The 22,649-nt window shown below is 37.4% G+C and overlaps 2 protein-coding genes and 1 long non-coding RNA gene across 3 annotated transcripts; 2 read left to right on the plus strand and 1 right to left on the minus strand.

The window, feature by feature from the left end:
• The first annotated feature begins 2,351 nt into the window (after window positions 1–2,351).
• LOC145239341 (LHFPL tetraspan subfamily member 2 protein-like) lies at window positions 2,352–6,911 on the plus strand. Its single transcript, XM_080102650.1, has 3 exons — window positions 2,352–2,891; window positions 3,128–3,222; window positions 3,707–6,911. The coding sequence occupies exons 1-3, from the start codon at window positions 2,456–2,458 to the stop codon at window positions 3,866–3,868; spliced, it is 693 nt and encodes a 230-aa protein (XP_079958776.1). The 5' UTR covers window positions 2,352–2,455; the 3' UTR covers window positions 3,869–6,911.
• Window positions 6,912–16,825: 9,914 nt separating this feature from the next.
• Window positions 16,826–22,561, plus strand: LOC145205499 (uncharacterized). The gene is made up of 10 exons (XM_080078240.1): window positions 16,826–17,044; window positions 18,211–18,434; window positions 18,710–19,251; window positions 19,405–19,495; window positions 19,686–19,786; window positions 20,874–20,991; window positions 21,169–21,345; window positions 21,544–21,617; window positions 21,776–21,836; window positions 22,104–22,561. Exons 1-10 carry the CDS (start codon window positions 16,858–16,860, stop codon window positions 22,266–22,268), a joined length of 1,740 nt encoding a protein of 579 aa, XP_079934366.1. The 5' UTR covers window positions 16,826–16,857; the 3' UTR covers window positions 22,269–22,561.
• On the minus strand, window positions 21,520–22,139 carry LOC145205517 (uncharacterized). The gene is made up of 2 exons (XR_013853677.1): window positions 22,081–22,139; window positions 21,520–21,660 (listed from the first exon to the last, which is right to left on the minus strand). It is a non-coding gene; the product is annotated as an uncharacterized LOC145205517 (long non-coding RNA).
• Window positions 22,562–22,649: the final 88 nt, after the last annotated feature.

The raw sequence follows: 22,649 nt of genomic DNA on the forward strand, positions 1-22,649 counted from the left end.
CGGTTTTCTAGCCTGATTGGGCTAGTTTTGAATTTTGAGAAGATGGTTATTTTTTCCAATTTTTTTAAACTGATTTTTTTCACATGGTCAAATGGAAAGTATTCAGGCTCGACTTACCTTCAGCGAATTTTGCTAACATGACAAAGAGAACATATACTGAACTAAAATAAACTAACAATTTAGGTCCGAGAAAGCGTGATGTGCACTGGAGATTAGTCACCGCAAAAATTGCCTCACGGAGCCCTAAAGGATCGCGGACCCCAGTTTGAGAACCGTTGGGTTCGCCTTTTTTGCGATCCAATTACTTCTATTGCGGAATAAATTTAGAATATTCGGAAGTCACACGGACAGCGACACGAGAAAACGTTAGATACGATACTCTGATGCTTGTTAATTAACTTTCTGCGTAGGCTTCTGTTTAGTTAAGTTTATTAGGCTAAGCTTACTACTCTCACTATCCTTGAAACAATAAGCCATATACCACGGGTCGCCAACCTTTGTCACTCCAAAAACTATTTGGACCAATTTCAATTTGTCACAGAAAAAAAAACACTGGAAGCCGCCCTTTTAAAGACCTTTTCAAATTTGAAATAAAATGCCACTGTAAGAACGTTTTTACATCTCACGACATTCGGCTTTTTGTTGTTAGTTAATTCCTTGCATATTAGGTACACAGTTAAAGCAAATGAAACTTCCCACGTTCCCACGTAGCATCGAACGCTGTGTTTTCTTGAGTTGCGGATTTTTATTTCTGCATTTAACGGGTATTGTTAGACAACTAGTAACAAACAGGTATCGCACACACTCTGCAAAACGAAACAGTAACCTTGTGCGTTAACCTGCGCGCCGCCATTTTACCTCTTTACGTTTCATGGTATAGACTAGAGTAGCCTAGACGCGGTTGTAGCTAACTACTAGAAACTTTCTCCTTTGGTACATTAATTTCATAGTATATATCTGTTTTTTCCTTGATTTCCTGACATTTAAGTACATTTTAACATTTCTCCCTGACGCAGATTTAAACACTAAATTCCCTGACATGTCAGGGAAAATCCTGACGTATGGCAACCCTAACCTCTATGAGTTTACTTGTTTGAAATGTCACGTGACGTGAAATTGGAGCCATTAGGCCAAACTTCTGTTTAGGTTTGCAAATGCGAGCTGTTAAACACATTAACACATTTGCGTTTTCGCAAACACGTAAGATAAGAGAGTTAAAGACAGTCTAAGGATTCTTGTCTGTCGAAGCTTGAAAAAATATTTATTCGCCTTAATCGTATGTTTACGCAACGTAAGTACTGGTGAACTGTATTATTCTAATTAGAAGATGAGAAGTTTTTTGCCGTTAAACAACAACAACAATAGGCCTACATTAGAATTACACAGGCTTTAAGAAAAACCACGGAATCTTTCAGTATAACAGTCTCTGCCTTCGTTAACATGAAACTACTGCGAAAATTACCTTCTGGTTGTCGAAGACACTGCACGTGGTAATGTTGGCATCAAATGACTCGTTCCAATGGTGTAGTTTGAGCGCGTTTTCAATCTAACCACCTATTGTACCCTTACCCTTTATAACTTTCCAACGTTGCGCAGCTACTTCCGGTTTAGTGAATATAGTAGCGCAATTACGCTGCTATGATTTGGTTCACCCAGCAAAATATAAGTGTGTCGCCCTTAACTCAACCTAACTGGTTAAGTGCTTGTGTAACAGCAAGAGAGTTTCTACTGGCGCACTCTATACGATTATTGCGAGCTCGTGGCGACGCTTTACGAAACAAAATATACGCCATTAGACGCTGTTGAGCAATCGGCGAAGCACACTCTAGTCTGTGAGTATTAATCGACACAGTTGGTTGATCGACGTTCTCGAGAGCAGACGGCGAAAAAGCTTGCACCAAATTCGCGTAACGATGTTGTGTCGTAATCGCAAGTAGACAGTTTACCTGGCTTTCATGCTTTGCTTCTGTAAGTCTTGTTAGTGCTGTAGAAGAAGGTGAGACTCGCAGAGGGACGCGTGGGTGTTTTTAGGAGATAAATTACACCGGAAAGACCGGTAAAATTCAGGAACTTGTTTGCTTGCATATATCAGGTGTGATTAATGTGTTGAGCCAGGATATATTTATTGTTTTTGAAAGTAATCGTTTAGTGTTTAATGTAAATTGTACTTTAGTTACTATTTTTTATCTAGGCACTTCACAGCCTTAGCGACCATGATTGTAAACCCGTTTTTTTGCACCTTGCGTGCGTGAGTTGTAATTGTTGCTAATATTAATGCCAAATGTTTGGAAATGTATTCATTTTCTGTTAAATTTTGCTAAGATTTTAATAATAACATATTTAGGTTGCATAAAAATGCTGCTGTTTTTTACTCAGATCATAAAACTTTAACACAAAAGTAAAATGTGAAGAACCAAATTTTTCCTTTAAAAGAATTCCTACAGAAGATAACAAGATGTGTTGTTATGTGATCGTTACTGTGCGGACTCTTTTCTGGACACTTCTTAGCATAACAATTTTTCTGGCTGAGTTGTCAGCATTTATGAGTGCCCATTGGCTGGTATCACAGCCAGTGATGATTCCACCCACTAATGGAACCGCTATTGGAATAGTAAATGCTGAAACGAAAATTGTTCGGACCATGGGACTCTTTCTTAGATGTCGCCAGGCCGATGCATCAAAGTTTCTGTCGGTTTCAAACAATTGCAGAGTCTATGCACACACCATTGGGGACATTGCTTCTCCATTTTGGATTGCAACATGCATTTTTATGGTCCTGGCCATGTTGATTTTAATGGTTGTTGCGCTATTTTCAGTTTGGGCCTTGTGCTTTCGAAACCTGGGTCGGAAAAGCATTTTCAGCATATCAGGAATTTTACAAGCCATAGCAGGTAAGGTTCTAAAATTTGTTTACTAAGTGACATTTTTGAAAAATGTGATTTTTTGTACAAGTTATGCTATGATTTTCTAGTTAACCATAACGATCTATTTTCAAAATTGTAATGTAACAGTATAGTAAATGTGAACATAAAATTTCAATAGTTTGCTCAACATACCAAACTACCAATTGCTTGACTTACATTGGCAAATAACAACTAATCCTAAAGAATAACTTCCTCAATATTAGGTCTCCTCCTCATCTTTTCACTGGTCTTATTTCCTGCTGGCTGGGGGTCAGAAAAAGTTCAATTTGACTGTGGAAAGGAAGCAGGACCTTTTAATGTAAGTTCTACCTAATATTAAAAAGTATGAACTTCACCAAAAAACATTTAATATTATGTTACTTTTATGTGAAAACACATATTAAGTAAGTAAATTATTGTACATAAAACATTCCTCAAAAAAACAAAAAAAACAATAAAATTAGACATATTGTTTACCAAAATATAAACCCGAGTTGAATTTATGTGTTTGGATTTTGGATACAAAAGATATCTTTAACATTGTTGGTATGAGAACACATTAGGTCCACCAAACAGTAACTAATTAAATATGTTTAATTAAGTAATACACTTACTGCCACAGCATGTACCTGATTAGAGTCCATTATATTGGGATTTACTCTGCTAAGAAGCATTTAATTTGATAAACAAGCCTTAATGTAACCAAGAAAAACATAAAATTTAATTAAACAGACCTATTATGAACTTGTTTTTGTTCATATTATGGTGGTTATAAAATTCTGAACTTTTGTTCTTTTTGGCAGCTTGGTACATGTCACATTGGATGGGCCTATTATGCTGCTATGTTTGGAACTCTTCTTTCATTTTTTGCTGCTGTTCTATCAAACCAAGCGGAAGCCTCCACAGGCAGCGAAAGTGTGGAAAATGACATTATTGATGGCAAAAATCCTGTATGTGCCTTGTAATGCCATTGAACCAATCCAAGTGGGTTGTTTTGAAGTGTATCTGTGTCAAGTAGAGTATGTATGTCAAAATGGCATTGATAATTGGTCTAGATGTTTTGTTGGAATGAGGACCACACAAATCATTGTAACAATTTGTTAAGTGTAAAATATAATATGTACACTTTAAATCTGCTATTTCCACTAAACTTAATGTGTAAACTTAACCATTTTTACCGCAAGAAAAAATGGCATTCATGGTATACAAGAGAAACTATTTTCATATCCTGGTTTTGTGATAAAAAATGTCACTTCAACACTGAGTGAAAAAATGATTCTTAGTCACTCGTTAGTGGTGCCTTTAATTTTTGACTTTTTGAAACCATATAATTTTTTTGTCATTGAAATTTTTATATCCACAGCCCTCTTGTATGTCAACAAAATTGTATTTTCATCAGAAAAAGTGAATTATTTCTTTTTCAATTTTCTAAACCTGTTGCCCTTTTTTTCTAAACCTGTACTGAGCCTAATAAAAATGTTTATGGCACAAACCTATTGAATATTTATGCCCAAATCTTTAAACTTAAAAATGAAAATCTTTTTTAGGAGCAATTGAGTTAAAAATTAATTTCCAATGTTATTACTGACCCCGATAACCTGTAGCACATGGCAAGTCCGGATGGCAAATTCAAAACAAAATAAACTTGTTATTTGGTTGAGAAAATCACAAGATTCCCTATGGAGCATATGTCAAATTGCTATCCCCATTGAGACTATAGATTCATGGCTCTCATGCCACTGGGACAAAAAACACAGGAATCTTAGCAAAAATGTGTTTTCTCATGGGTTTTGCCTGTTTGTCAGGAATTCAGACTCCAATTCCCAATGGGCTTTTATAATATCACCTGCTTTTAGGGCAAGTGATCAATTATTATGATTTTAAAGTAAAGATTCTACTTTTACTTACATGTTACAAAGTAAATCTTGGTTTGAAGAATTAAACTTTAAAAAATCACATAAACCCTACCCTAGTTTATTTTAAATTTTGATGAGTAATCTAAACAAATGAATCACAAATGTTGCCAGTTTAAATGGGCCTTGGGCTGTTTTTTTGCCCCTTTGTCATCATAACAAAGTGCAATCTATCCTAAAAAATTTCTATTCCGAAAATACATTCCAAGCAATATAGTATGCTTTAGAACTAGAAACCAGATTTTCCAAGTTGTATGGTTGCCAAATGTAAACCCTCCCACTGACAAGCTTTTTATGACTGTCCTAAAATTTGCCTATTGTGCAAGGTCAAACAATAGGTAACTGGAACAAAAGAACAGCTGGAATACATTTAAATACCATTCAATGTGGTTTCTTTTCAAACCATAAATGGTGAAAGCATTGTATTAATGTAGTTTTGTTCTTTCTTGTGTGTGCCATATCTCAGTATTATAGTGTGTTTGATGTTCTAGTTAGGTGATAATCCACTGTTGCTGTTGTTGTTTTGTGTGTACATATGTTTTGCAATACTTTGCTCATAGTTTAACGCAATGCTTGTTTTTGGTTGTGGCGCTTTTAGTAAGTCACAGTAAAGCAATTTCCTAAATTCACTGATCAATGCACATGGTATTTTTATGTGACATGCCATGAATTACCCTTCAAGTTAACCTGTAACACCGCTGTTGCACATTTTGACGCAACAGTCGGTGTCATTGCTGTACCTTACCTTTCTCATAAAAGTAAACAGCCCAGAAACGTTTTACCCAACTTTCAAGCAATGGCGGACAAACTTCAAAGCGCTTAAAACAAACCAAATTTTCCAAAACTGATCATTTCTTAACCGACACTTTAATGCAATTCACAATTGCAAAGCTATGTGGTTTGGCCCCTGGGCTACGCCGGCCCTCTTGCGTCATAATCACCTGGTGACGTCACAATAGCCCAAATCGCGCGTGCCGCTGGTGCAACAGACGGCTTTCGAAAAGAAACACGTCCCATTACAAGCTCGCTTGTGCTAGTTCAATATTGGTGCTGGGAAAACAAAACTCTCTTTGTTTAATGAGGCAATATTCGGTTCCTGTGCGATATTTGCCTTATCCAGTCGCCAGTGTTTGTCTATCGGCGCGTAAAAGCTTGTTCCAGCAAGTATTACAGAATCATTAAGGCCTGTACGATTATTTTCAATGTAACATAAGCCAATTTGTATTCGTTGATTTGGTATTATAACATACAACATAGTGTAAAAGAACATTCCATGTTATACATCAAAAGACGCGCTTAACGAATTTTCAGTCGTCAAATTGAAAACAAAATGTCAAAAAAATTAAAAATATTGGTAAAATCCTTTAAAAAAGAAAGAATGCCTCGACCCGAATTGTGCCAAAACAAATCCTATTAACCCGTCTAATCTATAACTTAGGATGTACCTCTAAGGTTGCTTACAATTTCAAAGATTCGCAGAGCCACATAGCCCAAAGCGGTGAAGCATCGCATATTTGTTACGTTTTCACCGCATGTTTCACCTATTAATGCTCCCAGTGCAATGTATCGTACACCGCATACATTAGGCAACACATTGCATTCAGTTGTGTTGCTTTTTTGAAAAATACCGATCATTTGGAGCTGAAGACTTTTGTCCAGGTGGTAACAAACGGCGGATATGAATTTGAATATTCTTTGTACTATGTGGAGTGCTGGAGTCTTTGTTTGTGGTGGAGCGTGTACATGTTTGTCAAATAGTTTGTGTTTTCCATCGTATTATCATACCATCCCAAACTGTATTACCTGCTCTACCCTGTCCGCTGACATAACGGTCGATCTATAATCCGAATCGTCTTTGAAAACTACCACTAAACAACATTAATACGATCCTAGTCAAGTATTTCGCTTCATGAAGCTTCAATGCCCATTTTCGCATGACCAAGTCTTTCGTGGCGTCTTTAACACTCAAACGCATTGTCTCACGCCTTTCCATCCTTGTTGTTTTGCTTTTCATCGCCCCCTGCCCGTCACAGTTCACTACTCATGCTTCCTGTTGCTATTTTGTCGCAATAAATGCCCTTCTATGCGCTCATAACTGTCTGAGGTGGTGTCTACCGTTTGTGATCAATGATTTGTAAGATCGGTTTAAGAATTCATGTGTTTGATCCTGTTACGGGAATGGTTTTCTATTAGTATTTTGAGGTTCGATTCTATCGAGTTGTATTAACCATTTTAACGCAGAGCAGATCAAAAAGCTTCTTCGATCGAATGTCAAATTAAGTTTGTGATTCGATTTTTTCGCAAGGAGTGGTACCATTCACCAGAATCGCATTTTGCCTTTAATGTAAAGCGGCGAAAATTTTTAAAAAGAAAACGATCATGATACGTTGTGTCATCATATAAAAATTCGAAATAGGAGTGATGTTAAATCCAATCGTACTCCTACATGCTTCGAGTTGTGTTTGACAAAACGCAGCCCAAACCAAGCTTGCGTTGGTATTCAAACCAAAGTTGTAGGTCGGGTTGGGATTTTCAGTTTTTCAGGCTTGTACTCTCAGGTTCCGGCCTAAAACTTGGGTTGTTGATATTACAACTTTCTACTGAAACCACAAAAATTAATACAAAAATAACAAATAACAGCCCAAGAGGCCAAACGCTTTTGTCAACACCCCAATTAAACTGCATTGACCTAAAAATCTTGAGTGATTTACAACAGGACAACGGTGCACGTGAATCAATCGATCACACTATTCTATACAACACTGCAAAAAACAACCATAAACATGTTAGACTCCCAGACCTACTGGAGACGTACTTACAAAATCAAGTAATGCCTTTTCCAACTCAAGCAAATAGGAAAGTACACGCTTTTCTAACTCAGCAAGAGAGAAGAATTCAAAACACCCATGTTACAGCAATTTTTGACAATATAACAATCATAGGTTCGCTAACTTTCGTAAAACATTGAAATATGTGTTTGTTATTAAATTTTTCGTTAATTGGACACACACTGGTAGCAGAAAAAACACCAAAACCCACCAGGTTTTTCGATTTTCCGCATAACTGAACTGTAAAATGCCAGTTTTGTATGCTGCGGGAAAAACAGGAATTTGTTGTTATTACTGCACACGAATAAATTGCTGTGAAGGATGAAGGGAGATTAAAAATCATCGTTTTGTATATTTTAACTAAACTTGCTGTGGACAAGAAACAATACGTTTCATCTTATTTCGGAAGTTTCAACGTAAATTAAGACATTTGATTCATACTTTGGATCGTTTGCTGTCACGAAATTACAAAGTAATTCTTTTAGACCAGTGATTCTCAACTGGTGGTCAATGATGACCTTTTTGTTAGTCCACAGGACGTCTACTGAATTTAGTTATAAACTGGAGAAGATTGTATATTATTACAGAAAGAAGGCCAAAGAATTCTGTTTCGAGCCTAAATGCTTGTTGAGTAAGCTTACATCAATCTCATTAAAAAGGGGAATGGTACATGATATTAGTTTTATTGGCCCGGTGCTCCATGACCTGAAACGAGTTGAGAACCACTGTTCTAGACACTACAAAGTAATTATTTTAGGGAGCACCAAGACAGATGTTGTGGTGTTCTTTTTTATGTATTCACGTCATTACGAACGTAGTATAGCATTGATTTTACACCATCGCACAAACAAATTTCAGTATCCCGTCAGCTTTAAGACCGATTTACATAGAGTCGAAAGCACACCGACCTCTGCTGGCATATGACGTCATCCTAGCGTCGCCGCGTGACGTTTACATAAGCGCAACTGTCTGGAGGGCTCAAATAACCGGCAATAAATCAAAAACCTTAACTGGCGCAAGTCATCCGACAGAATGTCTTCTTCAGGGTAAACAAGATGACAAATCAGGTTGCCCCGCATTGTACTGACAGCTGGTGGCTGCCGCGAGTGCCAAAGTTCTTCCATACGATCAAAACAAAGGACCTAGGTAAAATCGATATCTTTTGAAAAAAGCTGTTGGCTGAATTTAAAATGAAAAACTGTCTTTTTATTTTTGAAACTTATACGCAGTAAATGATATAATCAACATTTGCCTTATTTTGAAAGTACCAAATTGCAAGAAGAACAATTAAATAACTCACAAAAAACGTAAAATCGGTAAACATAGCTTGTATTCAAAAATATAGTGATCGACTTTTACATGCAAGTATATACGCAATCAATTGTAATGTAGCAAAACCCACAAAATTGCCGAATGTTTTGCAAATAGCTTTTTTGTCTAATTTTAATCGAAGCTTAAATGTTTCTACCTGCGCATTGAAATGCCCGAAAATGGTTCACCTTTGTATTTGACGTGATGTATAAAATTATCATGTTACTCAATCATTAGGTCACCCGACTGGCCAACGTAGACATAAACTCAACAAACGTTTCTCCAATCATGTCTTGTGACGATTTGCTAATAATGTTAAACAGTATAATGTTAAACAAAACCATACGCATCGTGTGAGAGTCACAGAAAGCCACCTGTTGTCCCAGTGTGTGGTTGTTAGTTTCATTTTATTCCCAATAAGGGGAAACGCCTAAATGCGCTATGCTCACAATATGAGTTCGCCTTAAATTTGCTTGTTTCGCACCAAAGTCCGTTAATTTCTTATTGATTTTTTCGGCTTAGAAAGTTGGTGACCTCAATTTAGTTCAACTCAATGGATTGAAGCAATACCCCTCAAGTTTATTGTTTAGGAAACAAAAGTGACCGAGACAGGGTTGGAACCCATAACTTTGTTAACAGAAGTCGGCTGCACTAGCCACTTGGCCATCTTGTCATTTAAAACAGGGGTCGGCGACCTTCTTTGCACTGCGGACCGGTTTTGAAAGTAAAATTTTATCGCGGACCAGTCTTCAAAAAATTACAAATATTTAGCAATGAAAACGCCTAAATTAGTTTATCATCCCCAGGATATATGGGCAAAATGCTTCATAGCATTTATCCTGGAAGATTATGCGGCCCGGTAACGAACGGTTGCCGACCACTGATTTAAAACAACAGACGACAGCTTATAAATTGGCTGATCACCAAAATGATCGTACACTTAGTCAAGTTGTTGATTTGAACATAGGCGACAAGATGTCTTGCATTAATTCCATTGCAAACGTTGGTTTCACCCTTTCATTGATATTTGCCAGCACAATATTGTCAAGCTTTTTTTTGAAAAAAAAGTTTTTCAAAAGAAAGCGGTTCGGAGACAATTTTACTTTACTTGTTCATGTAATTTCATCAAAGAAATTCAAACAGCTTAAATTGACAGTTACAAAACACTTGGCTTTTTTAAAACGAAAGTCTTTTAAGATGGTAACTTTATAAAAATTTGATGACACTTTTGTGAATGGAACTGCTGACGGATTTGTATTCTGTTTCCATTGTCACTTGTCTTGCAGCAAAACGGTTTGAACGTGACATAACAAAGTGTGCGTTTTCTTGAGCAGCGCTTTGATACAAGAATTGCGTATGTATTAATAATGAATCTTTACAGCTATCACTTCCAAATTTAACTCTCTTAGGTGCGATCAAACGCAAAATAAATATTGACTCCGGTATTGCAACAGTCAACCAATCATGCGATCGAAATTCGTCACGTGACAGTGGTGCAAGGCTAGGTTTATTTGCTGTTGTGCTGCAGTTCCATGGAATCCTTTTCTCTGTTACAATACTTCTATGCCAACTTCAGAATATACATAGCAGACAAATAGCAAACGACCAACAGAATTACAAAGGAATCATTCAAAAATGCGAAAATCGATTGTACTTGAAAAGGAACAATGTTTCTTAAACGAAGAATCTAGGCCTAAATCCGTATCAAAAAGGTTCGAAATCCCACTCGAATACAATGTATTCCTCATTTTAAGTAAAAAGTTGGACACCAAACTTTTAAACAGTACATGCAGTTTTCGCTTTTGATAAACTGGTTCGGGAATCGAGACTACATTCAGCAGATGACCCAAAAGTTATGCTGTGCTGTTACAACTCGCTTGTGCAAAAGGACGTTAGCAAAACGAGAAAACCAAAAGTTGTATCTTTCAGGACGTGGTTAAACAAAATTACAAGCTGGAAATGTATTGCTTGAAATTTACCAAAAATAATCAAATGAATCGATCCATGTTGTACAGTAATTTATTAGTAAATTCCCTATTTTCATGTTATTTTGAGCAACAGAAACGAGTTCAAGGTCGTACACCCCAGAGAAGGGAAATTTATATCAGCCGAAGAAATCTGTTTTCACCACTTATCGTCTGGAGATTTGTAATCTACACAGAAATAGCGATGTCAAATGCCACGGGAGTTACTTGGCAACAAGAATTGTTAGGAGAAACTCATTACGGGTTGTTAGATGTGACGAGTGACGTTATTTGTGAAAACTACGCTACATGTTTTTTGATTTTTTTGCTAAAAAGGTAAATTAGCTTGCCGATTCTTACGGTAGAAGAAGTATGCTTTGTAAAGGTACCAAGAAAAGAATTTCAATGAAAGCATATTTTGAGCAAGATTTATACACAAATTATGCCAAATTATAACAGATTAACCTTTAACGTAACAATACATTGTAAATTCATAAACACTTTTTTACAAATGCGAGTTTTGTACTCATGACCACGAACACTTACATTTAGTTACATTTTATTCTAGTGTAGTTAACTTTTATTTAGGTTACACAAAGAATAAACATCAAATCGCTATGAGGCGTAGTTACAAAACTTGTTCATTATACCAGCCGTATAACTCAAATAAAATAAAGGGCAGGAACTTGGCCGAATGGTCCGGCGCGCCTGACCCATATACAGACATAAAAACCCTGATCGGGATTCGTCCCCGGGAGAGTCCTGGGTTCGAACCCCGTGAAAAAAAAAAAAAAAAAAAAAGTATAACTCAAATAAATCATATCTAAGCGAATTAAACAGATTCGCTCTCAACGGGCAGGGTTTAATTTAGAGTTCTTTGACAACAACATTTGTCCCTGATAAGAAAATTTAACAACATTTTACATTACGTCTACAGGTGTAAATACAAAACTTAACAAAAAATGAAAGTAAATTGTCAACCGGAAAACAACAACTCTACATGTGATTTTTCGCGCTTTTTCTCAACAATAAAAATGCACCCACGCACAAACTTTTGCGGTAGAGCTACTAACACCATAACGAGAATCCGAACTTCGCTTTCACAAGGGGGCGTAAAGAGCTGAATTTTTATTTAGCGGCTATAAATGGGTTGGGTTGGGAAATAATTACATAAAATTTTTGCATTAGTAACTAATTTTTGGGTTAGTTTTATTGAATTTTAAGTGCTAATACCTTACCCCGACCCTAATAGCCCTAACCGTGAACATTTTTGGAGATACAACCAACCACATTTGGGTGTGTGATTCTCGTTATGGTGTTAGTAGCTCTACCAACTTTTGCAAAGGTCTGTCTTTTAAGTAAGGCAAAGTTGAGGTCGTCTGACGTCATAATCATTTGCAGACATGCGTCACAAACGCCCAGCCTGAAATTGTTGTAAGGCACTAAACAAAACGTGGGGTTAAGTTAGTGCAATAACATGAATCAGACGTTGTTGAGATTGTTTTTAAGTTTTTGGTATTTTCTACAAAATCGTACGCGAAAAATATATATGTACGTTTTTTGATCTGTAAGCGTTGTTGTGATATATATATATATATAAACCTGTTTTTTTAGTTAAAGTTGATGTAAGTTTAAACAGTTCAAATTGTTTTTTATCGCACATATAGTCAAGCTAAAGAATTCATATACCAACAGAATATCCCACACATCTAAACACACGTAAGTTTACAGACACTCGAGAAGCAACATAAACGCGAGTCACAACGTATGATGCATAACATAACCCAGTTAAAACATATACCGCAATTTATTGCTGTGCAAAAACGTTAAACAAGCAATACAATGTTTCAGTGGTCATTTAGTGCAATTGTTCTGCTGTTTGTTTGTCTTTTTGGAAAAATCGAAGCCAATAAACGAGCCAAAATGTAACGGGAGAATCACTTTATGGGTTAAGTTTTCTGGGAGCAGAATACTTGCAGCAAACATACAAAGCTTGGTGTAATATTTGGTCCAATGTCAACGACCACAAAAACAAAACTGATGTTCAAAAAGTTGGAAATTTGGTATATATATTTGATGGCTTGATTTGCAATCTCAAATTGATTTTTAACAAATTGGCAAGTCGACATACTAAAACAGAAGGACTGGCTTGGGCGACCGGATGGATTAATTAAAACTAGTTTAATCAGAGAAGCGCGATTACAGCTCTGCCCCAAGGCGCAACCGGCAAGTCTTTCTTGTTGGCGGCTACGCTACATTTAGAACGTGCTCTCCCAGCGGTTCGCTAGCCGATTCCAGCGCGGCGTAATCTGTTAAATAAGCGTTTACAGCTCCCGATTGTCCCACATTCGAGGCCTATTGTTTATAGATACTAGACGCCGAATCAACACGCCAGCAAGGCGATCGTTTAATTGCTATTGTTCCCTGCCCTCTCAGTCGGGCTTCTAATCGCTCCCGACTTTGCCCAACGCGCTTGTTACGTCATGCATACGTAACAAGGCGTGTTCCACATCTCCGCTCATGCGTCATAATCAAGTTGGCACTGACGCCCCGGCACCTGTGTCCAGGGTGCGTTGCGAGAAATCGAAGTTTGATGCACTTATGCCTATACGCAGTGTTGAGATGTAGGTTAAAAACAAGCACTTAACCTATGCGGTTATTGTCAAGTTGCAAAATGTGGAAAGATTATGCCAAAATGTGTTTTTGTAAACTACGGTACATTTTTGGGTGTAAAATTTATCCTAAGATCGTACACCTTCCTAGCAGTATGCTAAAACAAAACTCCAATTGGTCTAAATAAAATCATATTAAGTAAAAAATCAAGTTTTGGCAATTATCGCTTCAATCCAAATTTAAAAAACTTTTCACAGAATAGGGAGTGTAAACCATTTTGTTCAGTTTCAAGTTTAACATAACATTGTCTGAAACACACTAGCAAACACCATGGATTATTTCGAGCTACCGCGCGTCAATGATTGTGGCCGTGTCAACAAATACCTTATTAGGCATATGTGCAGCCAGCTTAAAGGTGTAGGAGAAGCGGATGTGCTTCTGTACAAACAATGCAACCCGGCTAAATACAGCTTGTTAAGCCTCGTTACGCCCACTAGCGGAAAAGTAAAGGGTCCTGTGTTAAAAAAATCAGTGAAAGTAATTGGGTTTATAAGTTAACGTTACGAATGAGCTGTACTTTAAGCTATGTTGGTTTGTGAATCTAATACTGCTTTATGCTCAATTATTGATGTTTTTCCTTTACTTTTCTAAACCAATAAATGCTGCTATTCCATCAAGTCGTTTTTTTGCATGACAAAAAAGATTACACTTTTATTAAACCTTTGTTCACTTAAATCGGGAGGCGAAGTTTTTTAAATATGGGCCAAGTTTTACGTATGTTATTCCATAGTTTATGCTTTTCAAATGATTTTCATATTATAGCTAATTAGTTTTAAGTAGATCACCACAAAAATGTTAGCACAAACTGGGTTTAGATTGGATAAACGAGCCTTAATTTCAGCACTTGGCAATCAAGTCGTTTAGTGGCGCTTGGAAAGCAAAACAGTGTGGGTAACAGCATGGTTAAGGAATGAAGGGGTTAAATAGGTCACAGCAATAGAACCTCAATCCTGAAGTCCCAAAAAAGTGCAGTGTGAAACTGTTTTATAATTTTGCCCATAAATAGAAAAATATTACCCTTCTAAGTTTTAGCAAGATAATCTTCATACAACCCTAGTCCCGCTGCTGCCGTAACAGCTTAACACAACCGATGTTTGCAACATATCCTACCTAGATTTGACAGCCGAACAATCATATTTAAGTATTGTATTGATGCCAGTGTGTTCCGCCTATTGTAAGCGATATTGTACATCCTTATCGCGCGGGCTGTCTTACTAATAAGCACTGCTAATTCAAATGCAAATTTTTGTAAGGTGCGTTATGTATTCCATTTAGTCCGTTATAATCAAAGCAGTACTGCTTAGTTAGTGAGTTTTGCAAATGTACCAAATGAATATACAGTGCTCGTGCTAGCAGAGTAAATATGGATAGATCAATACATATCACAACGTGAAGTAGTTAGTTGAGTTTACACATGTACCAAACGTAAATGCCGGGCTTGTGCAAGCTGGACAAAGATGCAAAAATCTATTTACCTCAACGTATATTAGTAAGTTACACATACACGTTTATCAGATGCATTCCAAGCTTGCGCTAAACATTATCACGAGGAACCATTGCAGAAGAATTGGCGTAGGATAAACATGTATATTCGTGCTATTTACAATCGGTCTGCTTGGGCTTTCGTGTACTTCGTATGAGAGCGTTAGATAGCGTTCTTCTGGTAAAAACACACTTAAACATATTGTCAGAGGTCTTTTAAACATCTGTTGGTTAAACTACTGTGCACGCTTGAATAAAGTGCGTACAAAACTACGAGATAAAAAAATTGAAACAGCGTTTAAAACGTAAAACTTATGTACGCTAAAATTAACATGACCAATATATGTTTTTTGAGTTGTGACATTGACAACAAGTGACTACATAAGTGTCTATGCATATTTGTGCCCAAAGCACATGTAAATTTCAAAAAGCTTTGAAATAAAACCTTAAAAAATGGACTCAATCTAAATGTTGAGGCTAAAAGTAACCCTGCTGTTACACAGCTGGACAACAGGTGGTAACAAAAACAACAAAGGACTTGTCAATTTCAAGCCACAGTTTTGCTACCCCAAAAGCCGTAACAATTTTATCTTGTAAAATAGGTCAGAGGACAAAGCGAGGCCTTTGCTTAACTAATTAACGCAGCAACGTTAGATTAGCCTCGTCTTGCGCTGCAACGTTGCGTCTAGGCGGGAAAGATAAGCCAGAGATCGTCGTTTGGACGAACAAAAGAAGAAGTGGGTCGCGCAAGGAATAATCATGTGCAAATCGCGTTGCTTCGGCGAACAAAGCGAGATAAACGGCGCTGCGCGAAAAACAATGAATTTAGAAGGTCGAGCGCTGGAGACGCCGAATTTGGCCTATGGGGCTAACTGAGCAATGGGCAGGTGAACAGCAATTACCAAAGGAAAGAAGATACCTTGGAAGCTATTATCTGGGTGTTATGCACCAGCCAACTGCAGTCTGTCGTGTCTAGTTAAGGCGAGATGACATGAGCCAAAAACTAAGCATTTGCCTCAGTGTGTGAAAGATGGCAGGGTAAAACAGTTCAACGTCTATGCCGCTGATTGGAATGAGAGGTGTAGTAGCAATGCACTGTTTAACTGTTGATTTTAGTTGAGAACTTGTAAGTTAGTAAGTGCTTGGATAAATGAACCTGTTATTACTTAAAGCTAGGGCTCAACTGGCTTGGATACAGGCCCAAACTATGTACCAATGTGAGTTATAACAAAAATGTACAACGTTAGACAGTAAAGCAAAAACATTTTGCGTGCATTGCTAATGAATTCTAATTAAAAAGCAAAAGTTACATATTGTTTCAAACAGTTTTAGATCTAAGTCGATTTGCTGTTTTACACGGAGCTAGACCAATAAGGCATTTGATGCATACAAACCTTGAGCTTGACAAACATTTGCCATTTAAACGGGACAATTTACTACGCAAGACAATTTATTTAGCAATCCATGTGTGCTAGGAGAGTGTGGGCAGATGCGAGTGGGTGGATTAAGGTGGCTTCAATGAGGGCGATGCATAAAACGCGTGTTTAGAAGTCAGATGTGTTGCAATGCTTCGTTTGCGATTCGTTCCTACTACAAGCAACGTAGGCTTGGCGCGTACAATCACAGAAATAGCGCTAGAGTGGGTTAGGCTTGTTGTTAAACGTTTTGCGGTCTATAAACGCTTCGAAATCGAGACAAACATCGTTTTACGCCGTTTCATGCTTGAACTTTGCAGTTAATTACTATTTCTAACCGGTTTTTGTCACACCTAGGTTTAAGATATATGTACATGCACGCTAATATGTCGGAAAGAACAAGGTTTTGCGTCCAGTTCGCTGGTTCACAACCGCACTGCGGCAAAAAGACGCGGCTTCTTCACAACGACAGCAAGCCCGAAGACATCCGGGACATTTGGAAATTGATCTACGACACCAATGAAGCACCGCAAGATATTGAAATCATTGCCGGACGTAAGTAACCGCCACGAGAAAGTGTTTTCGAATGCAAAAGGCACAACCTCTTGAACTGATTCATACGCATATTCAGGTGTCAAGGTTTGGTTTGGGTGACCGCTAAGTAGTTTTAAGAGACCGCAAGTGTTTCATTTAAATACCAAAAAATAGCCAAATCCAAATTTTGGGAAACCGCTGGAGAAATTTGGGGGACCGTTTCGGAAAACACCTTAAAAAAAACACTGCGCATATTTTTCATAGGAGTGTGGTTCATTTTTGCTAAACTTTTGCCTTTAAATCATTTTTTGTGTGGCGAAATACCATTTAATAATTACTAAGGTCGTGGGAAATCTTAATAAAAACATAATAGTAATGGTTTATTCCAAATTCTTGTGAAGTATGAATAAAAGGAAAGTTGTGAAATATGCCTGGCAAAAAACACTATCAGTTACGGTTTGTTATTAATTTTATTGACTCAAGCTGCTGCGTTCGAGAAAGAATTTGAACTTAAACATCCTATTTGTCAAATAACAAGCGCAGTAAAGCCGGGGCACGCGCAAACAACCAAAACGCAATCTGACAGCAGTTTGACACCAATTCAGTACGCGTTAAACCGCCAGAGACAAGCTGTGTTACGGCGGCTTATGCGAATTAGGCCACTGGGTTCCCTTGTTTAAATTAGGCGTTTCGACGACCCTGTAACTAGAGCGGATCGCTTCCGAGGGCTCTAGCCTGCTTTGTTGTACTATCTTGTTACTACAACACACGTAAGCGAGTCATTTGGTAACAGTGATGTTGAACCTTTGGTATGTTTACGAAAGGGTTTAGAGCACGCGTGCTTTGCTTTGATAAGTGCTGCAGAAAACCGAAGAACAAATGCACCATTAGGATTTGTTGATTAATTTAACGCATTATGTCACTTACACTTTAAACAAGGTTTAATAACTAAAAAACGTTGACAAAAATTACGAAAATCTTTTGTAACAAACTTACTATTACGAGTTTAAAAGCCCTTGAATAAGCAATTATTTTTGTTAAGGGCCATTTATGGAAACGATTCTTCATTAAAAACAAGAAACTATAAGTTTGTTGAACATACGCATTCGATTGGTAGGCATTCGAACTACAGACCTTTACATGTTACAAAAATGGCATCAACTTAACAATTTGAATTCTGCCTACAGAAAACACAAACTATCTTATCAACGACTCGGTGGATTTCGAAGTGTTTATTGCAATGGCCGAGGACCAGTACAGGTTACTCCCTGCAAAACCACTGTCCGTTGTTCTGTGCGTACCGGGGGAGTTCCGGCCCTCCCCGCCCTTCTGTACCCCCTCCCCTGACCACGCCCTGGATCCTATTCGATACGAAGCAAAGATTAACGGATATTGCAAAATGATTGAAAAGGTAAGGAATCGTTCATACTGTGCTTTTTGCCGTTTGAAAATAATCTAGAAACGCAGATTTTGTATAATTCGTGATTTGTTGATAAAAATAAATAATAATTTCAGTAAAATTAATAAAATAGTAGCTTTCATTCATTTTGTCCAAAAATATCTTTTAAAAATGTGAATTTTCGCCTAATTTAAAGTTTCGTATTCCTGCCATTTCGCAAAAAGGTAAATAATTATACATAGACTATATATTATATAATCAATAAATGAAAAATGATTTTATTTCAGGGATCTGATCATTTGACCAACGGAAACGAAAAGCACTTTAACTATGAGAGTCGCGAGTCCAGCCCTCATAACACATTTCGACCTTGCAGTCCTCCACAAATCACAAACGGCCACGTAGGCAGGACAAACGGACACTCCACCCCCGAACTTAACCATCGAACAACCGAGCGTCCAGAAGCCAAGTTTCAGGCCATTGACTTTAGCCGCAGCAGGCCAACAAACAACGACCTCCAATCTCAGCCATTGTTGTACAACGGCAACGACGCTGCTTCAGCTATAAAAAACGGTTCAAGTAACCTTGGCTTTCTGCCAAATTCTACCTCAACACCTGCTACTAGTAGCGTTTCGACGATTGTGAACAACCTGCAACAACAGAGACTGCTTCAAAACAGCCCCAGCGCTTCTTATATTCTGCAAACTTTCTTGAGGAGCAATTTTGAACGAGCTGCAGCAATGCAGTTTGGAAATGGAAACGGTTTCGGGGGAACTTCTGTAGACGGAAAACCTGATAGCATTCTCGCATCGACTCTAAACGACTATCGGTAAGTCAAGCTATTTTTAAACAGTTAATGCACTGCATGAACAAACACAGTACTCCAAAGAGCCGTTTTCTTACGCCATTTTAAATATAAAATATGTTTAAAGCATCACAAATTCCTGCAATCATAGCTGCAACGTTCTTATTATTTTTTCAGTGCTCTCCAGGAATCAAACTCCATGTTACCAAAAGAGTTTGAATCAAAAAAACGCAAACGAAAAAGTTTTCAAAAACCGAACGGTCTTCAGGTAGGTTTCCTTAAGTTTAAGCAAACCCAAGTTGCTTTTAAACAATCGTTTTGTGCCTCTGTCGCAACAAAAGATTTTGAAAAAGGTTTAAAATTCGACGAGAGTTATATCAAACTTAGTTGCAATATCGAAAGTGTGTTCAAAAAAATTTGACGAGAATGATGTAACAACGTTTTTTGTGTATGTTCAGAATGGTGGTGTTGGGAGAGTTTTAGACACCAGCAAACGAATGAGAAGCTCACCAACTCAAAGCAACATCGAATATCATTACGAGCGCGCAGTCGAATACCAGTAAGTTCCAGCAACAGCTAGCTGCATTTATCTGGTTACCTAAGCGATATTTTGTCATTTTATTCATGCTACAGGACCCCCTTACAGAAAAGAATACGTTTAGCATATATCAATCATGAGAATAAGGTTGCACAAATCGAAATGTTAAAGTGATAGGGATGTGTTAAAATTTGCGCCTCGTACACCAAACTATACTCCCTGACTTGTGTGATTTACATACGGCTCAGTGCCAGACGAGTCTGTCATTAGTGTGAAAGATAATGAAGATAAGTTATCAAACACTCCCAAAATTTAGCGGACATGTTTAACATTTAAACTCTTAGAAAAAGCATGGGAAATCCTTCCGTCTGCTGTATAATCTATAATTGTTACAAGATGACTGTTCGCAAGTAAATGCCACAGACAGCAAACGTCTATTTTTATAGCTGACTAAAACCATAAAGAATTAAACTAGTAACACGCGAAACGTTTTTATTCTAAAAAAAAACATTCAAGATACTATATACAAGCAATGTGTCACATGCCACTGATGTTATCAGCAAAAATTAGGCGGTCTATTTTTCTGCATGCGGTCAACAGATTTGTCAAGCCCGCAATTAAAGTGCAATTTACCTACGCTTACGAGTGCACAGAGCAGCCTGTGGACTTGGAAATAACATTAACAAGGCCGCAACATCTCAACCAATGTGACAGTTTGGGCTGAGATTTTCTGCGAAAACTTTTAAGCGTCCACTTAGCGGGTTAGGCTACGGTACATTGTGGTGATGAAAACAGGATTATCGGCATCTGTACACCAAATGTGGATTCAAGCTGGCCTTAACTTAGATACCGAATATCACGTTAATCACAGCTTTGCATTGGCTTAGTAGCAAACTGATCTGTCCGGAAGTATTTCTAGGAAGCAAGATCGTTTGGGTACAATAAGCTTTGGCAAATTAACCTTTTGGAATGTACGATTGTTAACAAATAAGTATCATTTTTCAAAAGGTATTTAACACGTTTGTTGTAAAGTTTGGGCTTCAAAAGTATTGAAATACGCGTTTTGTGTAGACTTGAAATACAGTGACTGATCAGGATTTTTTTACAGCACAATGACCGAGGAAGAACAAAAGTCACATAATTCTGCCCATCGCTCTCACTGGAAACATTTGCTATTCGTCTCACAATCAAGTCCTAACTTTCTAAGAACCTTCCGTAATGCCAAGGTAATTAATAGTTTTACCTAAAACGTTTTTTTTTAATATCTAACACCAGAAATCTTAAAGATCAGTCTTCTACTCTACCGGAATTGCTATGTATATTTTTTCCTCGTTTACATATTTTTCCAAACGTTTTTAGGGTTTTTTAACCTAATTGTTAACAATTTGTTTATTGCTCTGCAGTACGACGAATGGTCATCAGAAGCGCGAGACATTTTCGCCATTTCCAAGCCAGACAAATATAAGTGGTCGTTTTTGACCTTATCCAAGCAAGGAGATGTTCTCTGTCGACGAATTATCGAAAGAGTCAAGGACCTCAAAAATTTGAAAAACGAAGATCGACCCGAATGGTGCCCAACGGTAAGAAACACAGACAACAAATTGCTACACATTTGTACTAAAGCACCACAAAGTTATCCATAAGGCCAACTGAAGCATCATGTCATTTTATGTGCCTAAACATAGAAGCTCAAGACTGTTCTAAATTGGTGTCTTCATAATTATAAATTGGACATTAATTAACCACAAAGAAAAAAAAATTTAACGTTTTTATTTTAGGACGAAGTACTTGATATTGCTGGACACCGTGCTGCTGAACGCCTTGCCCAACTGGAAAGAATTCTTTATTCAAGGTAGGAAAACATTTAGAACCAAGCTTGATACCACTCTTCTTTCCTAATAAATATTGATCACAAAAACCATGGCTATAATTGCAACATTGAAAAACTAACAATAGTTTGTCCTTGATTTGTCCATTTAAACGTCCATAACAAAAGCTGTTTTTCTACAGAGCACAAACAGCCCAAGATGAAAATGACAAAAAAGAACGTAAACTGCAATCCGCACATAAGGTAAGCCTTTGAAACGTGCAAGTTGTTTAAAACATTTGAACAAGCTAAAAGCCGATCAAGGCTAACAGCCAGCTAAGTCTGTACCTCAAGCTACACAGTTTTGCCTAGGTTTTATTTAAGAGTAAACAAAGATATATAAATTTGCATGTAGCTTATCCAATAAATATCCTTTCAAGGAACTGCTAAAGTTCTTGATCAAAGACAGTAATGTAACTCTAAGCGAAAACAAAACAGTTAAACTTACCACATAATTATTCTGTTTTGCAGCCTTTAGGATTCCCAGCCCTTGCCTCAGCACTGACCAACGCCTTTTCGTTTCCACCCAATTTAATTTCCCAAACTCCTGAAGTTACCAAGCCCGTGGAACAATCAACGCCCGCAGTATTTGCAGCAATCAAACACGAGAACATCAGCCCTGAAGAAACCTGTTAATTGCCCGAGACAATCACTCTGTTCTAGAACAATCAAATAAAGACCGCTTTATTTCGTCACAGTTTAGTATTTTTTGAGTTTATTTTTTATAGAGGCCGGTTTGTTTTGTCCTCTATGCAAAAGTTGACTGTTCTTTTGCCTTTTGATTTTCCACTTTATATTTAATTTCTGTGTCTTTTTGCTGCCGGGCAGTGACCAAATGACTTTTTACTGTGAAAAGCCCATTTTGTATTTGGATCCGTTTCTTGTCAGTTTATTTTTTTCGTCGCGCCAATAAAATGTTCATGGTGATATTTTTGCGAGTATATTTATTGTAAGATCTTACATGTGCAGCAAAAAATATTGTAACCTGTATTCTTGCGGAAATTCAGAAAAGCGGTA

The sequence above is a fragment of the Phallusia mammillata genome, chromosome 1 (genome assembly GCF_965637545.1).
Source record: "Phallusia mammillata chromosome 1, kaPhaMamm4.hap1.1, whole genome shotgun sequence".
NCBI lineage: Eukaryota > Metazoa > Chordata > Ascidiacea > Phlebobranchia > Ascidiidae > Phallusia > Phallusia mammillata.